Genomic DNA, 24,000 nt, shown 5'->3' on the forward strand with positions numbered 1-24,000 from the left:
TGGCCACACGGCTGACTCCGCACGTGAAAAAGCCGAATGCCTCAACTCTGTGTTTGCCTCTAAATCTTGTGTCCCAAACCCATCCCTCTCTGTACCCACCGTACCCAGTCGTACCCAGCTGCTCCTGGACTCTGTGTCCTTTCCTCCTGACAAGGTGGAAAAGTGTCTGTCAACCCTCGACTCTGATTCTGCAACTGGACCTGACGGCATCAGCCCACGGGTCCTAAAATCATGTTCTTCCGCTCTTTCACTCCCTCTCTCTGTTCTCTTCACCCTCTCTTTTGCTCAAGGTCATCTTCCATCTGCTTGGAAATCTGCCAACATCACCGCTTTGCACAAAAAAGGTGCAAAAACAGATCCCAGCAACTACAGACCAATCAGCCTTCTCCCAATTATCAGCAAGGTCATGGAATCCATCATTGCTTCAGATATGAAATCTTTCCTCTTCTCCAATGGCTTGATCTCTGATCATCAATTTGGTTTCAGACCTGGACACTCCACTCTGGACATGCTGCTTCTGCTTTCTCAACAATGGATGGAGGTCCTCAATGCCAAACAGGAAATTAGAGCAGTCTCCCTTGACATATTACGTGCCTTCGATACAGTCTAGCACCCCGCTCTGCTCACCAAACTCTCCTCTTTTGGTATCCATGGAAATCTCCACGCATGGCTGGCGGACTTCCTCTCTAGTCGTCGTCAACGTGTGGCCCTGAATGGGTTTCTCTCATCTCCTCTTCCTGTTCAGGCTGGAGTTCCCCAAGGCAGTGTTCTGGGCCCTGTGCTTTTTCTGGTCTTCATCAATGATCTCTCTGACTCTCTTGAAAATCCTCTCTATCTCTTTGCTGACGACTCTACTCTCTGTCGCTCCATTCTTCATCCCTCAGATCGGCAGTCTGCTGCCTCCTCACTCTCTGCAGACCTGGACAAAATCACAGACTGGGCAAACAAGTGGAACATGTCTTTCAATCCTGACAAATCTCACACTCTTACGATGTCTCTCCGAAAAGACCGACTGGACAACCCTCCCATCCACTTTCTGAATAATCCTCTCCAAGAAGTTCTGTCACTCAAGCTTTTGGGTCTCTCTATCTGCCATGATCTTTCCTGGGAAAACCACATTTCAAATCTGGCCTCCAAAGCCAGTCGCCGACTGGGCATCCTCCGTCGTGCGAAGTCCTTCCTTGGCACACCTGAGCTCCTCACCACATACAAGGCTTTCATCTGCAGCTCAATGGAATACTGCTCTCCCCTCTGGGCTGGTGCTCCTGCCTCACACCTAGCTCGTCTTCACGCTGTTGAAACCAAAGCATTCAGAATCATTGGAATCTCCCGCGATGAAGCTAACTCCAAGGGCCTCTCACTCACTCACCGCAGGCAGGTTGGTGGTCTTTCCATCTTCTACCGACTCCTCTCTGGCCTTGCCCCCCCAGCTCTCTCTGGGCTCTGTCCCGCAAATATTCCTACAGGTCGCACAAGATCTGCCTGCAACCCTCTTATGGTCAAACTGCCAAAATCAAGACTCTCTGCTCACCTTCACTCCTTCATTCCTCTTTTCTCCCGCCTCTGGAACAAACTCCCTCACTCTCTTCAATCCCACTCCACCTCCAGGTCTTTAAAACAGCTGTTCACCACCATCTCTTATCTTCCCCCATCCAAAACCTTGATCTTTTCTACCCCCGCTAATTTCACCCCAATTCCACTTTTTTGAAATACCAACTTCTGTCCTGGAAGTCATTGGTGTCCTTGTGTTTTATACTTCTCCCTCCACCCCCCCCCCCCCCCCCTTCCCATGCCTCCTCCCCCCAAGCCCTCTCCCTTCCACACATCTCCCTGCTCTCGGATGTTGTGTTTGTGTGCTTCCTCTTTTCTCCCCATCTTGTCTTCCGCTCCCTCTTTTTGTGTATTTTGTTTGGCTGGTCGATTTGTTTGTGAAGTAAATGTTAGCTCTTTCACGAGCCTCGATTCAGTATACAAAAAAAAAAAGAAAAAAAAAAAAAAAAAAGTGGGTGGCTTGCATTATGAATGGCAAAACCCCATAAACCCAAGTGATTCTTCCTCTTCTTTTTTGCTTTTCTCGGCGGATACATATCCTTCTGGTCCAAAGAAGCGACGTTGACCTCTGTTGAAGCAACTGAAACCAGTCAAACACACAAACTGTCAAAGGAGGAAGCACGGAAGGTGCTCGATGCACTGTGTAGATATGACCAAAGAAGTAAATGGTGTTATAATAATACACGAAGGGTGAAATAACATCATATAAATGATTTTAGATGCCAAAAGTATTCATTTTCACACCTGAAATCATCCAAGACAGCACTCTAAGCATTTGACCAATTGATCTGAAGAGCTGCAGCAAAACACGCAGTTGCACAGAAGACAACTTTTATATTTTTCACTTTAAAATCTTTTCCATTTGTTTGTTTCTTCAAAAGTTTTTATATGGTGTTTGAATCACCTTTCTGACTTTTTTCAGAGAGGAGTCAAGATTTTGAACAACAGCTGAAAGGCAAGATCAGGCCAAACATTGGTGACCCGTATCACGACAATAGTTTCGCATCCGGTCCGAAATTGTGGCTTAAAATAGTTGTTTGACCCCTCCAAGTGCACCGCTGTGTGTGTGTGTATACATACATATACACACACACACACACACACACACACACACACACACACACACACACACACACACACACACACACACACACACACACACACACACACACACACACACACACACACACACACACACACACACACACACACACACACACACACACACACTATAAAACAGGAGTGTCCGTCCATCCCCAAACTACTCCCTCAGTTTTGGGGCTAGCCCCGCCAAACCTCCTGTGGAACCGTTTTGGGGTCCCAGCCGATGTTCTAAGGTAGGTAGGAGGTTTCAAAAATTCCTCAATGAAATGATTTTTAAATTAACTATATACGAACCTGCCGTGAACAGATGACAATAAATGAGCTGATTTGATATCCCAATACAACCGTCATTTAAAACAGTATTTTATTAAAGTATCAATTTATAATTGGAATGACGTTTGGAATTGGGTGAATACAATTACGATTTTGAATTTGTAATTGTATTCACCCAACCGTACGGAACTACTTAACATCCGGATATAAATACTTATTGATGTCACGAATGTTGGTAAAAGTTTATTTTTTATATTAATACTATTTAATTTGTGATTGGAGTTATGCTGTTTGGAATGAAAATAGAGATATCGAACTCAAGTGAATGACGAAATGATGTGACGGTTTCTACTTTCTAAGCGTGACATTCACGGATTGCCATATGCAGATTCGCCATTGACTGGGTATGGAACCATTCAAACGGGTACGTTTTTTGTGGAAGTCCTTCACGAGCCTGCTGTCCATGCTTGATGTTTGACTACAGGTGGCACAGAATGTGGAATTTATTTGTTCCATGGTTTCCCATTTGTCTTTTCTTTTTTTTACCTAAGTCTTTCACGAACCTGCTGTCCATGTCTGACATACAACTGAAGGTGCTACAAGAATGTGGAATTTACTGGTTTCATGCTTTAGCATTCACCATTTTTGCATTGTCTGTTTGCTTATGGCCTCCCACCCGTGCACAGCATGGGTACCTCGCATATATATATATATATATATATATATATATATACATACACACACACACACACACACACACACACACACACACACACACACACACACACACACACACACACACACACACACACACACACACACACACACACACACACACACACACACACACACACCGTGGGGACGGTCGTGGGGACGGGGTTCCGACCGGGCGAGCCTCGGTCATCGGGCCCGGGACCGCAAGGTGCCGTGCCGAGATGGTGCGTGGAATCTCGGCCCGACCAAACCACCTCCCTTGAACCGAAAGCCGGACGGATTCAACCTGCAGGCGACCAAACCACCCGCGTTCATTGCTCGGCTGTGCGAAGCCCGGCTTTGGGAATGTAACGACGCACCGAGGCTCAAGTTTAATGAACGGTGATGATGATAGTGTTTTTGATCCGAAATTTAGAAAAGTGAATAGAATTGGCAGTAATTGGAAAATTTTTGATTGGTTGCAATTGGATGAGCCAAATTGGTAGTGAGAGGTGCCCGATGTGGTGGGATGGCAACTCTGCCATCCCTCACAGCGGGGGCAAAGGAGCACTAGTTATGGGGTTGGCAGTGAAAACTAGCCCGGGAGGGTTAGGATATCGTGTGTAGGGATCTAGAGAAGATGACGATAGGTAACGGTAAGGTTAGGTAGTGACAATGATACCTGTAGTGGGGACACAGGTAGATTAGTTTGGATTATAATGACGAGGGAGCGCAATAGTTTAAAGGGGCGACGGGGAAGCGCGAGTTTTAGCAGGGCAACAGGTAGGTCAGATGATGCCGTGTGTTTGAGAATCGGAAGTGTATTGAGCGTGGAAGTGTATGGAGCAGTGAGTGAGGAACGATTGAGATTGCACAGGTGTGCAACTGAACAGGTGTATGGAGCAGTGTATGAGTGAGTGATGGTGATGTGTGCTGTGTTGACCAAATGGTCCAGGAAGGAAGGAGGGTGCAGGTGGCACCAGGTGAGATTGCACAGGTGTGCAACTGCAGGTGTATGGAGAATGGTTGTGTGGAATACATGGAGTGTGGAATATATGGAGTATGGATGGATGGTCGTGGAGTGAGTATGGTGGAAACTGTGGAGTGGAGTCGATGGTGCGAAGGTGTGGATGGGGGAAAGGAGGATGGACCCCATCACGAATACCCGGGGAGGGTAGTGTAAGAGTTAGGTAGAGGGTACACGTAAATTGTGGTTGGATATTGGCATCTGTGGTGCGTGTGGAAGAATGGTGCGTGGATGGGTGCATTAGTGTTGTGGAAATGGCTGGGCGTGTAGCCTGTTAGTATGTGTAGTTGATTGGGCACCCCACCACTGTGAGGATGTCGGCCAGGTGAGGCCGCAGGTGGGCTCTGGGAACCGTTAGAGTTGTTGTGGATGGGGCCCGAGGATCCGGAGGACGGACCCGGGTAGCCCAGTGCCAGAGAGGGCACCGAGTGGGGAGAGCGCCAGAGGGCCTTCCCCAGTTAGATAGGTTAGGGTGAGGAGCTAGGAAAGCTCGGGTGGCAACTACAGTGATGGAGGTGTGCAGGTGGTTAGACCTGCTGGGAGAGCCACACGACCCAGTCCTGAAATTGTGCAAGGGCACCGGGAGTTGAATCGGGGGAGTGAGACACCAAATTGATGAAGCACCACAGTTTGGTCAATGGGAATTTGGTTCTTAAAACCGCATAGAGTAAGATTGCCAATGGATTGGCAGGGAAAGACCCCGGGTAGTGTAAAGTGTGTTAATGTCATTTAGAAGGTAGTTAGGATTGAAATCTCCTCGCACCATCTACATCCACTCACCTGAGGTGACAGAATGCCACACCATGCCATGTTATTGTTTTTTTTTGTGCAAATGTTTGGAATGTGAGACGCATCATGACGTGGGTGTGACATTGTGCTGATGTTCCATCTCTCCCTCCTTATGAGGATTGATGATGAATTGATAATGGCAAATTTGGTTAGAAATTGGGATTGTGGATGAATTTGGTATAGGGGAAATATGGGGAAGACGTGACGGTAGAGACGAATTGTAAATTGTTGTAAATATGGGGTAAGGGCAAGGGTAGAGTAGGTAACAGGGGGGATGACGTACGGTAGGGACGAGCTTTTCTCCGCTCAGTCTCCAGACGCACCTCACTCTGCATTGCCTTCGTTGATGTGTACCCTTGTGACTTTACCCCTCACTCACCTGTCTTCTCTGTCTTCCTTCCCCGACCCATGGATCGTGCTCTCTGGGCACTGAGGGGAGCATGCGAGGGGCCGCGTCGGTGTGCCCAAATCCTCGCAACCAGCTGCTTGCATCGATGCACCACTTATGGACCACATGTCTGTGGCTGAGCACCACTCATGGACCCCACGGGTTGGGGCATGGCCCCTCTGCTGGGACCGGCCACAATGGCCCAAGATCTTGCTTGCGGACCCGGTGAGGTGGCACCAAGCCCACAGGTGAACCACCCATAGTCGGCCCCTGTGGGCCATAAATAAAAATTGACACGTTTTGTGCATTTTTCAGTTTTATATCCACTAAATAGGCCGCCAGTAAGAAGAACAAGTTGACAACATCTGGAAGAACATCAGCCAGCAGAGGGAGCCGAAGAGCAAGACCACCAACAGGGGTTTGTTTTTTTGAACTGTGGTGACTGTGCACTGACTGGTGCTTTATGGGGCTCTTTATTGGTGCTGGTGCATCGATGCAGCGCAGGCTGTCTCTCCCCCCCCCCCCCCCCCCCCCCAAAAGAAAAATCACAGGTCCTGGGTTGTGTTTTGTAAATAGTCCAAGTAGCGTCACTTGTAAATAATGCTCCCCACCGTGCATGTTTAGTTTGAGAACCATTCCGCAATTCGGTTATCCTGTGGGCGTGAATCTGTTAGGTAGGGTGCAATGCAGCAGAGGGACATACTTATTTGTGTTTTAAAACTGTCGCACTCAGGGTCAGGTTAATTGTAGAGGGAATTACACCTACGTGCCACACTAAGTTAAAGTTTTGTCGGCCCGAGATGTGCCGTGAGGAATGAGGGTGCTGTGTTACGGTTTTTAGAACCTTCACTTTGTAAATTTAGTATTAAAATTTCCTATGTACATTTCCCCTTTAATTGGCTGTTAATTGAAATGAGTGCACCGTAGCTAGTCCATGTACAAGCACGTAGGCCACCATATACCCTTCTCTATAGTTATTTCTTATTCTATGTTAGTATAAGGCTCTGTTTCCCATTAGTTGACTGCATTGCACCAGATGAAATAAGATAGATCCCCTTACAATTGCCCAAAACCTCCATTTCCAACTGCGTCATTGCCATTCGCATTGCCAACTACATTTGCCGCCATTATGGCGAGGTCATCTCGGAGAAGAAGGTGGGAGGAGTAAACCAAGCGTCAGGAACAAGGCATGGCTTTGCTAACGCCTCATCAAGGGGGCGGGATCGGTGAGCCCTCGCGACCAATCCAGGCCGAGGCGAGCTCACCGATGGGCGTTTCTAAAAGGCCGGCGGCTTGATCACCATGCGCCTTATAAAATGAAGTTGGGAGGGACTGCTTCGAGAGATGACCGAAGCAGATGACCGAGGAAGCCCCCACCAGCGGATGACCGAGGAAGCCCCCACGAGCAGATGAGTAAGGAGTCCACCGCAGCGGAATCCACCGCAACTTTGAGACCACCGCAGTTTTGACCACCGCAGGTTTGAGCTTTGACGGCAGTTGCGGCCGCGAAGCAACGCCGCCGTGCGAACACGCTTGAGGGTCAGCGGCTGCTCACCTCGAGCCGCGTCATCACACCAACCGGGCCCGCATCCTTCCCGGTGATCCCATCTTCTCGTCCGTCCAGCCATCCACCTCCTGCCATTCATTCCTGCTTCATTCCCCGTGTAAGTCCGATTGTCGTCTGTCCTTCGTGTTGTCCCTGGGAATAAGTAAGACTGTATAGGTAAGTTAATAATTGCACTGTGTCTTCTTCTCCTTCTGTCTTTATTTTAGTTTCTTTCCTCCTCCTTGGTTCCTTTGATTGTGTAAATAGTAATTGGTTAATAAATCCCTGTTCTTCCTACCTTGCCTTCTTTCCTTTACATCCGTTTCGTTTTAGTGATTTCCCCATTGAATACCTGTGGCACGATTTGGCCAACGTTTCGAATCGGGTCGAGTTTTTGTTAATGGTTCGAGCCGCGGGCTGCTAATCCGCTCGGCAAAATAACATCTTGTCCGCGGTCTCGAACGAGATTGCTCACCTGCCTCGTGGAGGGAGCTGGGCAGCTTCAGGGCTCACGTCGGTCAGTCGCAGACAAGGGGATTAATTCCCCCTTGGTAAGGGGAAAAAGGGCCGACGGTGAGATCCGTAACAATATATTTCAATCAGAGAGGGTAATGCCCAAAAAGAGATCAATTTGAAATGGAATGATCCAAATATCCATTACTGTACGGTAGATTAATTAAAATGAAGTCGACTGCATAAGCATGAATATGAGAAACAAATACAATGGAATGGTCCAGATCATTTACCAATTCAAAGCCTTAGTCCTACCAATTACAAAACACCACCCACGTTGCTATTTTCAATAGCTTAAGGAAATGATGCCACAAGTTCACATAAAATGTTTTTCTCCATATTTTTCTCTTTTTTAATTAACAATCTCACAGAATTGGCAGGATGGCCTCGATGTACGAACACTCACCTCTAAGCCATCTAGCCTGGGTTGGAATCTCAATCCAGCCATAAACTGCCATCATAGCGTTTCATCAATGTGTGTGTCGTCCCTTGGATGGACGTTAAACTGAATTATCTGGTGGACGGCAAAGATCCCACGGTGTCCTTCGCGAAAAATGGGCGAGCTATCGCCGGCACCCTAAACCAATTCGAAATTCCTGCCCTGACTTCTTGGTCAAACGTCAGGCCTGACCAACCAGATTGTGAATGATTTTGGCCAAATACCTCCCCGGCAAACCCAACAAGCATGTCGGAATAATCGCTGCCATTAAAGATAGAATAATAATGGGCAATCTCCCACATTTTAATACTTCTAGATTAGGCCATTAAAACACTGACAATCACTAGGTAAGTTCACCTGTTTGCAAAATAAGCTTGTTAAACACAAACCAACGGTGACTTCAGTTGCACGCTCACGCACACTAACACGTGGATCTTCCACGTCCCTTAACTTGTGATTACAGACGGTACACCCAGCTTAACTGTCATCCGACGGTTGGAGCAATTTGTGATACAATGTTCCTATCCGTGCAGCATTATTCCAACTGTTCATAATCTGGATTAGAGTCCCTGTATAAAGAGAGTTGCGCCATGCGCTGACCCGAGATTTCTGGTCACGTGATTTCGTGGCGCCATTTTGTGTCTAACTTCACCGTGCGTGAACGTCAGCTTGGTACGGGAATGTTGTTTATTGCCAAACAAAATGACTGGTTGTTCTGCTTTTGGTTGTTCAAACCAATCTGGGAAATATAAGATGTATAGATTTCCAAGTGATAAAGTCAGAAGACAAATTTGGGAAGCGAAAGTCAGACGAAAGAGCTGGAAAGCGATCGACTCCTCGAGACTCTGCCAGGTAGGCCCACGCCGCTTGATGATCGATGTTCAAAAGCAATTCTATCTGCTCGGTTTTTTTTTTTGGTTGTCTGTCCGTTGAAAACCCTTTTAAAGGGAAGTGATTTGTGTTTGTTTATAATCTTCAAGGAGCTGACCAAAAATGCATTTCCGTGGGAAGAACCCTGCTCAATTTTTTTCGGGTAGTCCTAGTGGACCGCATATTGTCATTGATTGATGAAATGTCCCGGTACAGTGACATTGCCTGGTCTGCGGTTGGGTAGTCTGCGGGCAATGTCACTGTACTTTTTCAGAGGGAATTAATTTTGATTTTATAGGGGTGGGAAACCCATGGTCCGTTTTGTTTTCAGTTGTCTGTCCGTCCATTCAAAACTTATTCCGAGGCAAGTTATTTTTTTGGTTTAAAATCTTTAGCCTAATCGGCAATCATAAAAGCAATTTTAGGGGGGGACCTGCTCAATTTTTTTGCGGGTTGTGCAGCCATCCATACGTCCAAAATTTGACGAGTTATTGTTTGCTTTGTACAGTGCTCATGCATCTTGTGGCATATTTGCTCAAATATTTCCCACCCCGGGATTTATGGCCAAATTGTAGTGATGGAAGATTTTGCACATTGGACAATCCCTATATATTTAACCTGGTGACAGCTATCGTTCCCAAAACATACAATATTTCTAGGTGATTAATGCAGTAAAACAGGTGTATTTGTGTACCCACATTTAAAACTGGCTCAACTTTCAAAAGCTGTTATCCCTGTTTGATATCAATATACATGTGGTCGATAGAGCCAGCGATTTGTCTGGCCATCTTCCGGAAGATTGTCCATGTGATTTTCTGTTGTGGAAGTACTAGTACATGACAGCTCATTAAAATTAAACTGTGTTGTGTTAGAATAAAAATTTCAATAAATAAATACATCAAGGACACTCATTGTATGATTGCAGGAACATTTCGATGTGAATCAGTTTGAGAGGGGGCGAGCTGATGACAAAAAGAGGTTGAAGTGCTCTGCAGTTCCAACAATATTTAGCTACCGGAAACCCGTGAAGCTGCGCAACTCCCCCAAGAAGCGTGGTCGGCTGGAAGTCCTACACCGGAATTGCTCTCGGCACCCTTTAAAAAATATTGGATATGCCCACACTCCTTTCTAAAAGTTATTAAAATTCAGAGAACGACAGCATTGGTTTGTCTTACTTATAATGTTAGCTCTTATATGCAGTGTTGGCTTGTAATATGCATTGCCATACCACTTTTAATATCACCACACAGCTCTTTTTCACGGCAATAGCTGAGTTTTTGACAAAACAAATATCACCTGTATGTAATAATAAGACTAAATATGTGTAGTAAATTTTTTTTTAGCAGGTTTAGAATATATCACCCCATATCGCGAATGTACATGTATATCTAATCCGACACACTTAGACACAAAATGGCGTCCAAATTTGAGTCGACACAACTCTCTATATACAGGGACTCTAGTCTGGATTAGGAATGGAACCCACAGCAAGCAGCTCAAAGGTGTGCACTGGGATCAGATCATTTGTGCAAGAAAAATAATTTGGTTATTTTTTTAGCAGGTGGATTCAATTTGGTGCAACGAAGACGATTAAAGAGAAGCCACATTTTAATATCTTGTGAGGTTAGTAAATAGTAAGTTATTAATTAGCTGATTTTTAAAGTGGGTCGTGGGTGCTGCATATTGGAGCATACTTCAAAACAAAATCTTCTTCTTCTTCCTCTTCATCCTCGCTTACCTGGACCGTTTGAAATGGGAAAACGCTAAAATTGGACAGCAATGGGGGTGTTTCGCATACATGGCGGTCTCACGATGATGATAACACGCTCGGGCAAGTCGAGACGCGCTTTATTCAAACAATGGAGCTTTAATTCATTACTACGTCATTTTTTTTAAAATCATCAACACACGAGGCCCTGTTAAAGAACCGGTAGTTTGTCTGAAACGTCCCATCGTAGTGCAGGGAAACCGACCAGCGTTTTCGACCGACAATAGTGAATGCGATAAGAGACACGACGAAACCTTCAGGCGCGCTTTGGAGTCCATTTTGAACGTCAAACACTTTGGAAACGCACGACAGTTCCATCCCTCGCTTGTTATGCGCTCGGTTTGCTGTGACGATTGAAAATGTTATCACAAATTCGATCAGGTGGATCGCCTCACATATTAGCTCGGGAGATTATAAGAAAAAGTTTCTTAAATTCTCCACATACTGCGAAAAATACCTGAAGCACCTTCCCGTAGAACGCGCTGATCAAGCCCGTTTTCTTGTGAGGTCACTTCCGTTCCGTCGTCTCTGGGTTGTTTGTTTTGAATTTTAATGTCACCACTTTCCACAAAAATAAATATTGATAACTAGCACTGAATATTTGTGTTTATAACATTAACTCCCGCTGTTATTAGTGTTGTTTGGAAATATATAATAAAAGGTAGAACGCAACTCCCTAGCTTGAATATGTTGATATACACCTCCAATATAATTATACAGGGTGAGTCATAAATCCCAGGACACGGTTTTAGATGCTAATTTGTTTTTAGCATGTATTTATAAAGTTTTCTTTTTATTAAGGTAATACAAATAATACATTAAACCAAGATGGCAGGCACCAGTTCATTTATAGTGGAAGAGAAGCTGGTATGACAGTTCCATCTCTTATCTTCCCCCATCCAAAACATTTTTTTTCTTTTCTACCCCCGTGAATTCACCCAAGATTCACTTTTTTGAAATACCGACTTCTTTCATGGAAGTCCAAGCAGTGTCCATGTGTTTTATACCTCTCCCACCCTCTGCCCCCCCCCCCCCACTTCCCCCTTCCCCTGCCCCCCCCCCCCCCTGCCAAGCCCTCCCCCTCCCACAGATCTCCTGATGTACCTGTTCTCTCCTGTTGTACTTGTGTGCTCTGTTATGTGCTCCTCCCCAGACCACGGTCACGGTGTACCTCCGAGCCCCGAGAGGAGTCACGGCAAAGATGTGTTATTCTGTATGTCAAAGATCAATGGTGAAGCCACACCATTTGTTACCAACAAACAAGTATTGTATTAAGATCACACAAGAATAACAGTACAACAACAATAGTAATCAATTGTACAACCAATATATATTTCCTATGATGGTACCATCAGGTTCGTACAATATAACTCACTGTGCTCCAAGTGAGCGAAAAGAAGAACATTCCCAATGTCTCTATTCCGGCATCAAGCCAAAGTCCATCCGCTCCAGTAATCGTCAGAACGATGTCTAATCGAGACCAGAATCCCGTTCGGATGACAGTCACAGTCCCGCTGCCAAAGCTGCGCAAAGGCGCCCTCAAGGCGACCGGGAAATCACACCCTCAGGTATGGACGTTCCACGGCTCCAAATCGGCGAACCGCAGATTTCCCACTCAAAAGCCACGTCACACATGCACACCAGATTAACGTCTGAATGCGGTGAAAATGGTTGAAGCGAAGTGAAAAACCTTGAGCGATGCGCAAAGCGCGCGAGTCAAAATGGCCGACGGCCCGTTCTCGAGGCGTAACGGCACTACGATGATTCTCCTCGGAATCAACCGCAAAACCTGACACGCAGGTTGATCTGTCACAGCGATAACAACTCTGTCGCAGGAATCCCTTTCCTGGGAAACCCAAAGTTCACTCATGACTCTCGTTCGCCAACGTTCGCTCCAGACCTCAAAGCAGCTAGGCTTCTTGTCCGACTCACTCGCTCCGCCTTCTCTTCCTCCTCTTCCTCTTCGTCGTCGTCCGGTTCCGGTTTCATTTAAAACATTAACTTTTTTACCTTTTGAAAATAGTAATCTCTATGTCCCTTAAACGACAACAATAATAGTACATGGAATCAAAAATGTTTACAGTGGATGAAAAGCACAACAACGGAAGTGACAAATCCGTAACAGCTTCCCTCTCTCTACCCCCATCTTGTCTCCCGTTCCCTTTATTATATGTTTTATGTGTCCGTTTATGTTTTTTGGTCATTAATGGTAGCTCTTAAACGAGCCTCGATCTTGTATACAAAAAAAATACATTAAAATGATTGGTATGGTACCACAAGAGGAGAAACACAAACAAGACGATGAAACAGGTGTAAGAAGACCTCAAGGAGCATTTTGGAAAGTCTTCACTGTCAAAATCAAATCCTCATCTTTTGGGAAAAAAGGAATTTCAGACCGGAAGTGTACTCGACAGCAAGCGCATCAGACGACCAAAAATTCGTGGTATGGGAATTCAAAACATTAAAACATCCGTTCTCAGATCTCCGAAAGAATCATCACGGAAACGTTCTGCAGAGTTGGGCATTTTGTATTCATCGTTACGTTGCTATGTAGGTATTGTAATTGTTATATTGCTGTAATATGTAATTATTACTCTTGTTAGCATGTATTACTGTTATTACTGTAATATGTTATTACTTTTGGGGCTTATGGCTCACCCTGGTACATGGTATTGTCAAGTCCGTAGCCGATGAAGACCAGGCTTGGACAGATAGCTGAACAGTTAACTCTGAGGTGTATTTTGAAACTTGGTGGGATTATCTTTTCGCGCACGTGCGGGAAAGGCCCCGAAGCCTTAGCTGAACGGACGGCCACCACGGGGTTTATTACTCGAACCCACAGACAAGTAAACGAACACGACACAAAAGTAAGATGCAACAAATATGGGTTTAATGAAATAATTGTGAGATGATAAAATGTCAAAAAAACCTATAATCCCTCATTTGAGACATCTCCACTCAGACACATGAAACAGACAAGGGAATGATTAAGAAAATAAAAAGAAAATCCCCCCTTTGTCTTTGACACTCGCCTCTGGTGGGGTCGGTCACCGAAAGGACCGCGTGGTCGAAACGCCCGAACAATGACGCCGGTCAAGAGCACCCGCACACCGCAAGCAGCCAAACATCTCCCCCCCCCCCCCACCCCCCCTCTCGTTCGATCCCAAAGCCAATACGACAGAGAGAGAGAGAGAGAGAGAGAGAGAGAGAGAGAGAGAGAGAGAGAGAGAGAGAGAGAGAATCCGCCTCTTCCTCCTCTGCTCCACGCTCGCATACGAGCCAGGAACAGCCAGGCCAGGGAAAAAACACGAGAGGAACCATGTGATGGTGTCGTGACGTCACGTGACGGTGCTCGAGGTCAGATGGAGGAGTTTTATTTTTGCAATCCTCAAGCGAATAAATGTCAAAGCACATCAATCATTGATAGGTTGCTCTGCTCTTTTTACAGCGTAGCCCATAGGGCAAAGCCGTCGAGAACAGTGTTTGTCCGTCTGTATGTATGTATATATGTCCTCTCAAATGTATACCAATCAGAGCTGAGGATCTGGTCACATGGCAGGGTGATGCGATTACGTCTGATGTCATTCCGGCGGCTGACTCGCCACACACCGCCATTGCCGTTCCTGCCGAACATATTGTCGAACCTGTCATATTTCACAATCGCCATGCTCTACCTTTACGTTTTTCATTCAGTGTGAAACACAAACAAACCGATTGTTAAAATGACCATTAAATATCAAAAGCATCGGCGTTAAGTCTTCTCCAACAATACGGTACGTACCCAACCCTTGTGGAGTATAATCTAGATTACAGTAGATCTTCCCTCCGTTCTGTAAGCAAAACTTACCTCACAGATGTTTGGATTCCTCTAAATTTCTTTGTTTAATATTATAAACACCAGTAGCGACTGTTTAAAAAGCGAATCATGTGTGTTTGTGGTTTATAATATTTTACAAGCCCGGCTATGCTGCTGTTACGTGTTAGACTTTCTGTCTTGTTTTGTTATTACTCATACGTGATCTGGTGTTGTACGAGTGTGTGTGAGCATTTGTGTGTGCTTGTTGTTGTTGTGTTTCTGGGGTACAACTATGGGTGGTTTCGTGACTGGGTTGTGTGTGAAGAGGTACAGGTTGTGTGGTTGTTGGAGTTTCCATTGGTTGTTATACACACGTGGGTGTATGGGCTCGAGTGTTGTTGTTGTTTGTTGCTCACCATATCCAGCTGTTTGTACCATCCAGTTTTTTAAGTTTGAGGAATAAAGGTTCCCCCGCAAACATTTTAACATCATAAGATTCCTTTTGTCGGCTCACCGCTGCGGCTTGCCGAGCACTTGACTGACTCTGCTAAAGCAGAGGGGGGATGAGACACGTCAACTTTTTGAGGTTCAATCAAAAACACCTCAAGGCCATAGCCAAGCATTCCAGCTCGACTCAGTATTCGTTATGCTATGGGGAACCAAGGAAGTTGATTCACATTGAGCAATCTTTGTATCAACTTTAACTGAAAGGCCATCAGACAAAACTTGACATCAATGAGCCCTTGGCCACCATTGGACAAGGGGTGGCAAAATCTATCCGACCACAACCATTGATAACCTCCCCGAAATAAATTTACCAGGAGCCATTGATGATCCTTGAGCAAGACACCTGACCGTTGTAGGCAGATAAATTTATGCCACAAGACAGTTAAGATGTTTAACAATTAATATGCGGCCTCTGAAAGACATTTGTGGAAGGAACCTTTTCCATTTGTGAACACACTTGGTTACCTGATCTACCTCTCCTTCCCAGTTGATGATATGATAATGTACTTTTCTGGATAAAGTGTAAAGCCGGAAATAAGGGTCTAGGATTGAATAGTAATGGCTCAAGAGAAAGACTAAACAGTAGCCCTGACAATGGACAGCCTTGTCGAACACCCCTCTGAACCTGAATGGGTGAACAGAGATCATTGTTTACTTTACACAAACTGGATATATTGTTGTAGAAGAATTTGACAGAACTGATAAACTTTTCACCAAAGCAGAACTTTTCCAAAACATGAAATATGTAAATGTGATCAACACTGTCAAAAACCTTTTCAATGTCAATGAAAATCAAACCAACCCCCTCTTCCTCCTTAAGGCCACAGTCAATCAAATATCTAATTAAGAAGATGTTATGGGAGATTGATCTTCCTGGAATACTGTAACTCTGGTCAATATGAAGACAGTTCCAATGTCAATCTTTAGCTGATTGGCCAGCAATTTGGAAAAGAGTTTGTAGTCAGAAGACATTAACACAACAATGAAACGGGACACCAGTTCTCGATCCGATGGAGAACACCACTTTTTTGGAGAAGGCAAACCACCCCTTTCTGCATGAGAGGCAGTAGGCCAGAGTATCCTTCTTGCAGAACTATCAGTACTTCTGGATCTAAAATGTCCCAAAACGCTGTGAAATATTCCACTGGAAGGCTGTCGATTCCAGGGACTTTTCCGTGTTCAAAGCTATGCAGAGCTACAGTGAGTTCCTCCAGGGTAAACGGCTTATGTATGTATGTATATGTCCCTTCCGCCTGTATTTTGCAGGTTTATTCCCTTTAAAATCCGTTTTCTCCGCAACCGTTGGTCTGATTGGCACGAAATTTTCACCATAGGAGCGCCTCCTCCTGTATAATTTTAAATAATTATGACGGCATAGGTCACGTGTACGGGTGCCATCTTGGATAAACCGAAAAAAATTGCACCTCTATATCTCCGAAACCGCTCCATGGAAAAAATTGAAACGTGGCTCATTGTAAAGTACTCCCCATGGGGAATAAATGCTGTTAACAATGGTGTCATAGGTGCCTTCATTGTGACGTCATAAATCGACAAGTAGAATGCTTGATCCAATCCGTATGAAATTTATCCGGCAACGCAGTTGTTAGACTATTTGTCTTGTTCATTAATTAATTCCCTTAGATAAGCTTTTTTCAATAATAACTGAAGTTTCCTATCATTTTGAGATTTAGCTAAGTCTTGCTTGAACTGCAAAATTTCAGCTTCTAAGAGTGAAATTGCACTTTTGTTCTTACTTGTGAAAAAAAAAAAAAAAAATTGGCACAATTACACGAATTTAGGCTTTGCATTGTCCCACCATAACTGCACAGAATAGAAAAGGGTTTTCTTTGGATGAGTGTTTTCCAAAAACTACAAAAAGCATCAGTAAGAGAGCAATCCTCTAACCAGCTGGTATTGAAAGTCCAATACGCACCTTCACGAATTACCTGAGAATAGGATAGGCCAAGCAAGCAGTACCAGGTGGTGATCAGAGAAACTAGAAGGAAATTGATTACAAGAAACGAGTACATTTATAAAAGTGGAATTAATACCTTGTAAAAGTGGAATTAATATAAAACCTTGCAGGAGTTATCAACCCGCTAGGAGACCGTCACCATGTTGAAGCTGTGGGATGCTGTATCGCCATGCATGAAGCATGAAGCATGAGCACACCAAGTGATGAAACACAATGATATATATATAATTATATTGTTGCAGATCTAGAATTACGGCGCTCCCCTTACCGAGGGGGGTTTAATCCCCTCATCTATTAAGCTGGCCGTCCGACTCCTAGAAGATATCGTGCTCCTTTGCGGGGTTGAGATTGACCAGGGTGACTGGTCAACAGGTTCCCAGATACCTTTGCCAACCTCTCCGCAAAGCAGGACGATACTTCTGCTCGAGCCACGGACAAGGTGGAAGATTGCCGAGCGGTTTAGCAATCCGAAGCTCGAGCCGTTAGCAATAAAACTAACCCGATTCTGAGCGGTTCTAATCATGCCACAGGTACTCAATGGGGAAAAGACAAAGACGATCGGACGAGAGGAAACCAAAAGGTAAGGAAAGAACAAATACGATTTATGAACTACACTAAAAGAGGAAACGAAAGGCAAGAATATACAAAAGAAGGAAATAACCTCATAGGGCAACCTTATACAGTCTTATATTATCACATGCCCAGGACAGTACAAACACACTCACACGAATGGGGAATAGCAGGTAGAAGGAGAAGGGTCAAGCAGATGGTTCCAGGCTCCGGGTCCGCCGCGAAGAATGGCAGGCAGCTTCGCGTGTCGTTGGCGCACGACCGGACCTTATAATTATGCGGGGGACTGGGATGCCGCGTACGTAATCTTCGTGCCAACTCTCTCTCACCCAACGTTCATCTCAGAGGGTACCCTCGCACAGGTCGCTCCAACAACGTGGCAATCAATCGAGCGCTCCCCGCGCAGTTCGTTCACAATCAGCATCCCCCAGCGCAGTCCGTCAAAGGGCTTCGCGCTCGCGCTTATATCATCGCGCGTCGAAATCAAGCCGCCTTCATAGGGCTAGGCCCACTAACGAGCTCACCTCAGCCCTGGTTGGTCAGCGAGGGCTCACTGGCTCCACCCTCGACGGCTCGTGGGCGAGGCCACACCTCTTCCCGTGGCTCCGCCCCTTCTTTCCTCGAGCCGACCGCATGTTCAATGGCGTTTGGAGTGAGCGCTAAGGCAGCGACAACGGCACAATGCAGCGAACGCTGCTAATAAGATTATGTGAGAGCATTGGGAAGGACAAGTCCCGTCTGTAGGTGCTACTGGCACTTTGGAGAGAGAGAGATTGGGGGTAATTGAAGGGGCCTAGGTTATTTGATTAATACAAGGCAGATTCAACTATTGGAAACAGATCCTTAACTAGAACACATACTAATGAGATAATTAAAGAAGAAGCCTATGGTGTCCTACGTGTTGCAATATGACCTAACTAGGGTGCGACATTTGACCTTTACACAAAAAATGGGAGTATTTACAGGGGATTATTTATAAGGGGTTATTACAATATTTACAAAGTGGAGGGTTCTAAAAACCACAACACTGCACCCTCATTACCTCCAGGGCCGACCCGGCCCAACAGAACTTTAACTTAGTGTGACACTCAGGTGTGGTAACCCTCTACTTTTAACTTCACCCTGAATGCGACATTTTTAAAACAACTAAGTATGTCCCGCCTGCTGCGTTGCGTTCTGTCTATCAGACTCACGCCCACAGAATAACAGAATTGCGGAATTGTCTTCAAAACTAAACATTGACGGTGGGGAGCATTATTTACAAGAACACTATTTGGTATTTACAAACGCGAACCCAGGACCTGTCTTTTGGGAAACAAAAGAAGATGTTTTGAAAAGAGGAAAGTGGTAAAACGGCATGCACTGCACTGCACCGATACCACCAGCACCAATAAGCACCAAAAGCACCAAAAGCACCAAAATTCACAAAGCACCATCCAGTGCACAGTCATCACAGTTCAAATAATAATGATGCCTTGCGACGTCTTCTCTGCTGGGCCGATGTTTCTGGACGACTTCTTTGCTTGCGGCCTATTTAGTAATAAAAAGAAGGCACAAAACGTGTCCATTTATTTATGGCCAGCAGGGGCCAACTAAGGTGGTCCACCTGCATGGCTTAGGTGCCACCTTTACCGTGGTCTGCAAGCAAGATCTCCTGGCCACAATGGCCGGTCTCCCAGCAGAGGTGCCAGGCCCCAAAATGTGGGGTCCATGAATGTGGTGCTCGGCCACAGACTTGTGGTCCATATGGGGGTGCTCGGCCACAACAACATGCAGTCCATAAGTGTGGTACCGGTCCAGGCAGGCAGCAGCGAGGGCGCGGGCACACAACTGCGGACACCTGCGCACTCCCCCCGGGCCCAAAAGAAACAAATCCGTGAGTGGGGGAAGGAGGACAAGCAAGCAGCGGGGCAAGATCGCAAGTGTACACATCAACACAAGGTAATGCAGAGGTGAGGTGCACAGGAGAGCGAGCCGAGAAAGCTCGTCCCTACCGTACGTCCCCCCCCCCCCCACCCCCCCATCACCGAATCTACCCTTGCCCTTACCCCGTATTTACACAATTTTACAAATTCGTCGCTACGTCTTGTCTTCCCCCTATCTCCCCTAATTCCAAATTTGTCCACAATCCCTCTAACCAAATTTGCCCTAAAGCCCAATTTCTCATCAATTCCTCCTAAGGAGGAAGAGATGGAACATAACAAGCACAATGTCACCCCCACGTCATGACGCGTCTTACATACCAGACATTTGCACAAACCGGTGGTGTGGAGTCCTGTCACCCTGGTGAGTGGATGCGGATGGTGCAAAGAGACTTGCAATCCTAACTATACTCTAAATGACATTAACACACTTTTCCTTTACCCGGGGACTTTCCTTGCCAAACCATTGGCCATTTTTACTCTATGTGGTTCTAAGAACCGAACTCCTATTGACCAAACTGTGGTGCTCACCAATTTGGGGTCTCACTCCCCCGATTCTTCACCCTGTGCCCTCGCACAATTTCCAGGCTGGGTCGTGTGGCGCTCCCAGCAGGTCCGCTCACCTGCACACCTCCGCCACTGTAGTTGTTTCCCGAGCTTACCTGCTCCTTACCCTAACCTACCTGGGGAAGGCCCTCTGGTGCTCTCACCCCCTACCGCCCTCTCTGGCGTAGGGCTACCCGGGTCTGTCCTCCAGATCCTCGGGCCCCATTGAACACTACTGGCTCCCAGAGCCTACCTGCGGCCTCACCTGGCTGACAGACTAACAGCGGCGGAGTGCCCATTTAACCATACGTACTAACAGGCCACACGCCCAGCCAATTTCACTCTACTAATGCACCCAACACAACACTTCTGTGCTACTACACGCACCACAGATGCCAATATCCAACCACAATTTACCTACTCCCTCTAGCTACTTTTAAACTACCCTCCCCGGGTATTCGTGAGGGGTCCATCCTTCCCCATCCACTCCTTTCGCACCAACCACTCCACTCCACATATTCCACACTCGTCACTCCACACCATCCATTCCATATAACCATTCTCCATACACCTGTACTTGCACACCTTGTGCCCACACACCTGGTGGCACTTGCACCCCTGGTGGCACTTGCACACCTGGTGGCACTTGCACCCTCCTTTCCTCCAGGACCATTCACTCAATATCATGCCAATCATCATGCTCACCACAAATAACTTCCATACCAATTCCTCATTTCCATCATCCTCTCTACAAACACACTGCATCATCTGATCTACCTAGTTTCCCTCTAACTTAGTGCTTCCCCCAGTCATCCCTTATTCTATGCACATCCTACGTCATTATCAACCAGCTACCCTACTCTACGTCCCCTCTACCGGTATTAATGTCACTACTTAACTCTACAGTTACCTATTGTCATCTTTCTAGATCCCTATCATTATCCAAGCCCTCCCTGGCTAGGTTTTCACCGCCATAACCCCATAAACGCAAAAGCTCCTTTGCCCCGATGTGTGAGGTGAATGGTAAAGCTACCATTCGCCATCACTAACACTACTACCATCAATCGTCCACTACTCTGAGCCTCTCGGTACGTCATGACATTTTCAAAGCTCGGCTTCGCAAAGCCGAGCAATGAATACGGGTGGTTTGTCGCCTGTGGTTGGGTCCGTCCGGCATCCGATTCAGGGGAGGAGGTTTCGTCAGGCCAAGGCTCAAGGCACCATCCCGGCACAAGGCCGTGCGCTGCCAAGAGCGATGGCCCAGCCTTGCCCGGGTGGAGCGCCGCCACCACAAGGGGGCGCCGTTCCGAACCCTCCTACCTTCCCTCGAACGGGGCCGCCCGCTTTGCCTGGCAAAGCTCGGAATCGACCGTGCAGGGCGGGGCCCGGCCCGAATCGTGCACGACGCTCCGAACAGGAGCGACGTGACACCGATCCCCGCCGGCTCCCGCAGCACACAATGCCCGGCACGGACCGGGAGCTCGCGTCGGCTATCTGTCAGCCTACACGCTGTCCCGGTCAACGTCGATGCTTTCCTTACATGCTCGCACGCATACGCGACCCCTTTTACACTCACATTCGCACACCAAGTCGTCCTCTCGCCTTCCATACACCATGCATTCCAGGCATTCCATTATTGCACTTTCCCCTCGTGCATTCTCTTCCCGACTCGCACCTACACACTCAGGTGCACTCATAACGCCCACGCACTCCTCGCGTGCACTCTCCCCCGTTACGTACTCCATAACCACCACGGGCGTGCACCCTTCGGTTACATCCCCTGTAACACTCCCCATCACGCGCTCCACAACCAACTCACTCTCTGTATCACAATCACTCCCACTTCCACACTCCGTATCGCATTCATCACTCATACACTCCGATGTGCGTTCGCTCTCGCACTCGGTATCACCCTCGCGCTTCGGTGCCGTTCGCACACGCGTGCCATTGCCATTCACACAGCGCACCACGGACCTCCCACAAACGCCCGGGTTACGCTGGAATCCCAAGCGCGCGAACATTCCTTTCGTGACAAACACTTTCCTGCAAAACCTCCCCGCACAATATACAGCCCGACTCACCTGGGCGCTTCTTCCTCCTAGCTCCAACACCACCTGCAAATCTTTATTCGGGTTAAGCACGGCATCAGGATGTGAATACAGACTTTGTGCATTATCCATCTCTCCCTTCAATTCCTTTTCTAAATCTGCCGTCTCTCCCATTTAATTCCAATTTCCACTACAACCACGTCTTTTTCTTTATTCAGCTCGACGACCGCGGGCTCACATGAATTTGCCTTGTCCAATTCGGCGGCCGTCGGGTTTTTCACACCCCGTGTCGCGATCTCTACCCCGGTCCAGTTACCTGCGCCTTGCTCCGCCTCACTCAATCTGCGCTCCTCTAGCCACGTTACCTCGTCGCGTACAAATGCGCTTTTCCCGCTTGACCTGCGGTCAAAGTCCTTTCCCAATGCTTTTATCTGGCCACGTATTCTGGTTCTAAACCCTTCAATTTGATTTCCCATGTCATTTCGCAATTCACCAATTTGGCTTCCCATCTCATTTCTCAATTCCCCAATTTGATTTTCCATATTACTTAACTCGTCTCTCAATCCCCAATTTGGTTTTCTAATCCCCCAATTTGGCTTCCCAATTGCTCACTGTTCCTCTTCAGGTCTTCACCCATCTTGACCATAAAGGCCCTCATCTGCACCATCAATAGGCCCCAGTCTACTGGTGCCGCGGGCTCGGCTGCCGCGGCCATGTGCGAGGCGCCGCCATCTTGTGCTGCCGCGACCCATCTTGTGCGCCTGCAATCCCCTCTACCGCACCTTCTTCAACCTCCTCCTCTATCTCCCCCATCTCCTCTCTGGGGTCCTGGGTCGACTCTACCCCCTCTTCTATCTCCCCCACTGGCATCCGACCGCCTTGAATATCCATGGCACGATTCAATTTGGATCTTAAAAATAATTTTGGCCGCTCCTAATTTTTTGACCACATTTTTTAGATGGATTAAAAAATTTGGTTCGGGTCCAATCCCACTCCCTGACACCAATTGTTGCGGATCTCGAATTACGGCGCTCCCCTTACCGAGGGGGGTTTAATCCCCTCGTCTATTAAGCTGGCCGTCCGAGTCCTAAAAGATATCACGCTCCTTTGCGGGGTTGAGATTGACCAGGGTGACTGGTCAACGGGTTCCCAGATACCTTTGCCAACCTCTCCGCAAAGCAGGACGATACTTCTGCTCGAGCCACGGACAAGATGGAAGATTGCCAAGCAGTTTAGCAATCCGAAGCTCGAGCCGTTAGCAATAAAACTAACCCGATTCTGAGCGGTTCTAATCGTGCCACAGGTACTCAATGGGGAAAAGACAAAGACGATCGGACGAGAGGAAACCAAAAGGTAAGGAAAGAACAAATATGATTTATTAACTACACTAAAAGAGGAAACGAAAGGCAAGAATATACAAAAGAAGGAAATAAAAGGACATAGGGCAACCTTATACAGTCCTATATTATCACACGCCCAGGACAGTACAAACACACTTACATGAATGGGGAATAGCAGGTAGAAGGAGAAGGGTCAAGCAGATGGTTCCAGGCTCCGGGTCCGCCACGAAGAATGGCAGGCAGCTTCGCGTGTCGTTGGCGCGTGACCGGACCTTATAATTATGCGGGGGACTGGGATGCCGCGTACGTAATCTTCGTGCCAACTCTCTCTCACC

At 46.8% G+C, this 24,000-nt stretch overlaps 1 protein-coding gene across 3 annotated transcripts in view; it reads right to left on the reverse strand.

Annotated features, from left to right (window-relative positions):
* Positions 1–11,478, reverse strand: part of LOC137421939 (dnaJ homolog subfamily A member 1) — a 26,627-nt gene extending 15,149 nt beyond the window's left edge. Inside the window, exon 1 of one of the 3 annotated variants that reach the window (XM_068108538.2) lies at positions 11,419–11,478. Coding sequence is in view for 1 of the 3 variants with exons in the window: in XM_068108537.2 (XP_067964638.1) it covers positions 5,817–6,106 (290 nt within the window). In the remaining 2 variants the exon portion in view is untranslated. Of the gene's footprint in view, positions 1–5,816; positions 6,113–7,380; positions 7,506–11,418 lie in introns of those variants that run through there. The other 2 variants (XM_068108539.2, XM_068108537.2) reach the window with 2 other exon arrangements.
* Positions 11,479–24,000: the final 12,522 nt, after the last annotated feature.

Source organism: Myxine glutinosa, chromosome 2 (assembly GCF_964187855.1).
Source record: "Myxine glutinosa chromosome 2, kmMyxGlut1.1, whole genome shotgun sequence".
Lineage (NCBI taxonomy): Eukaryota > Metazoa > Chordata > Myxini > Myxiniformes > Myxinidae > Myxine > Myxine glutinosa.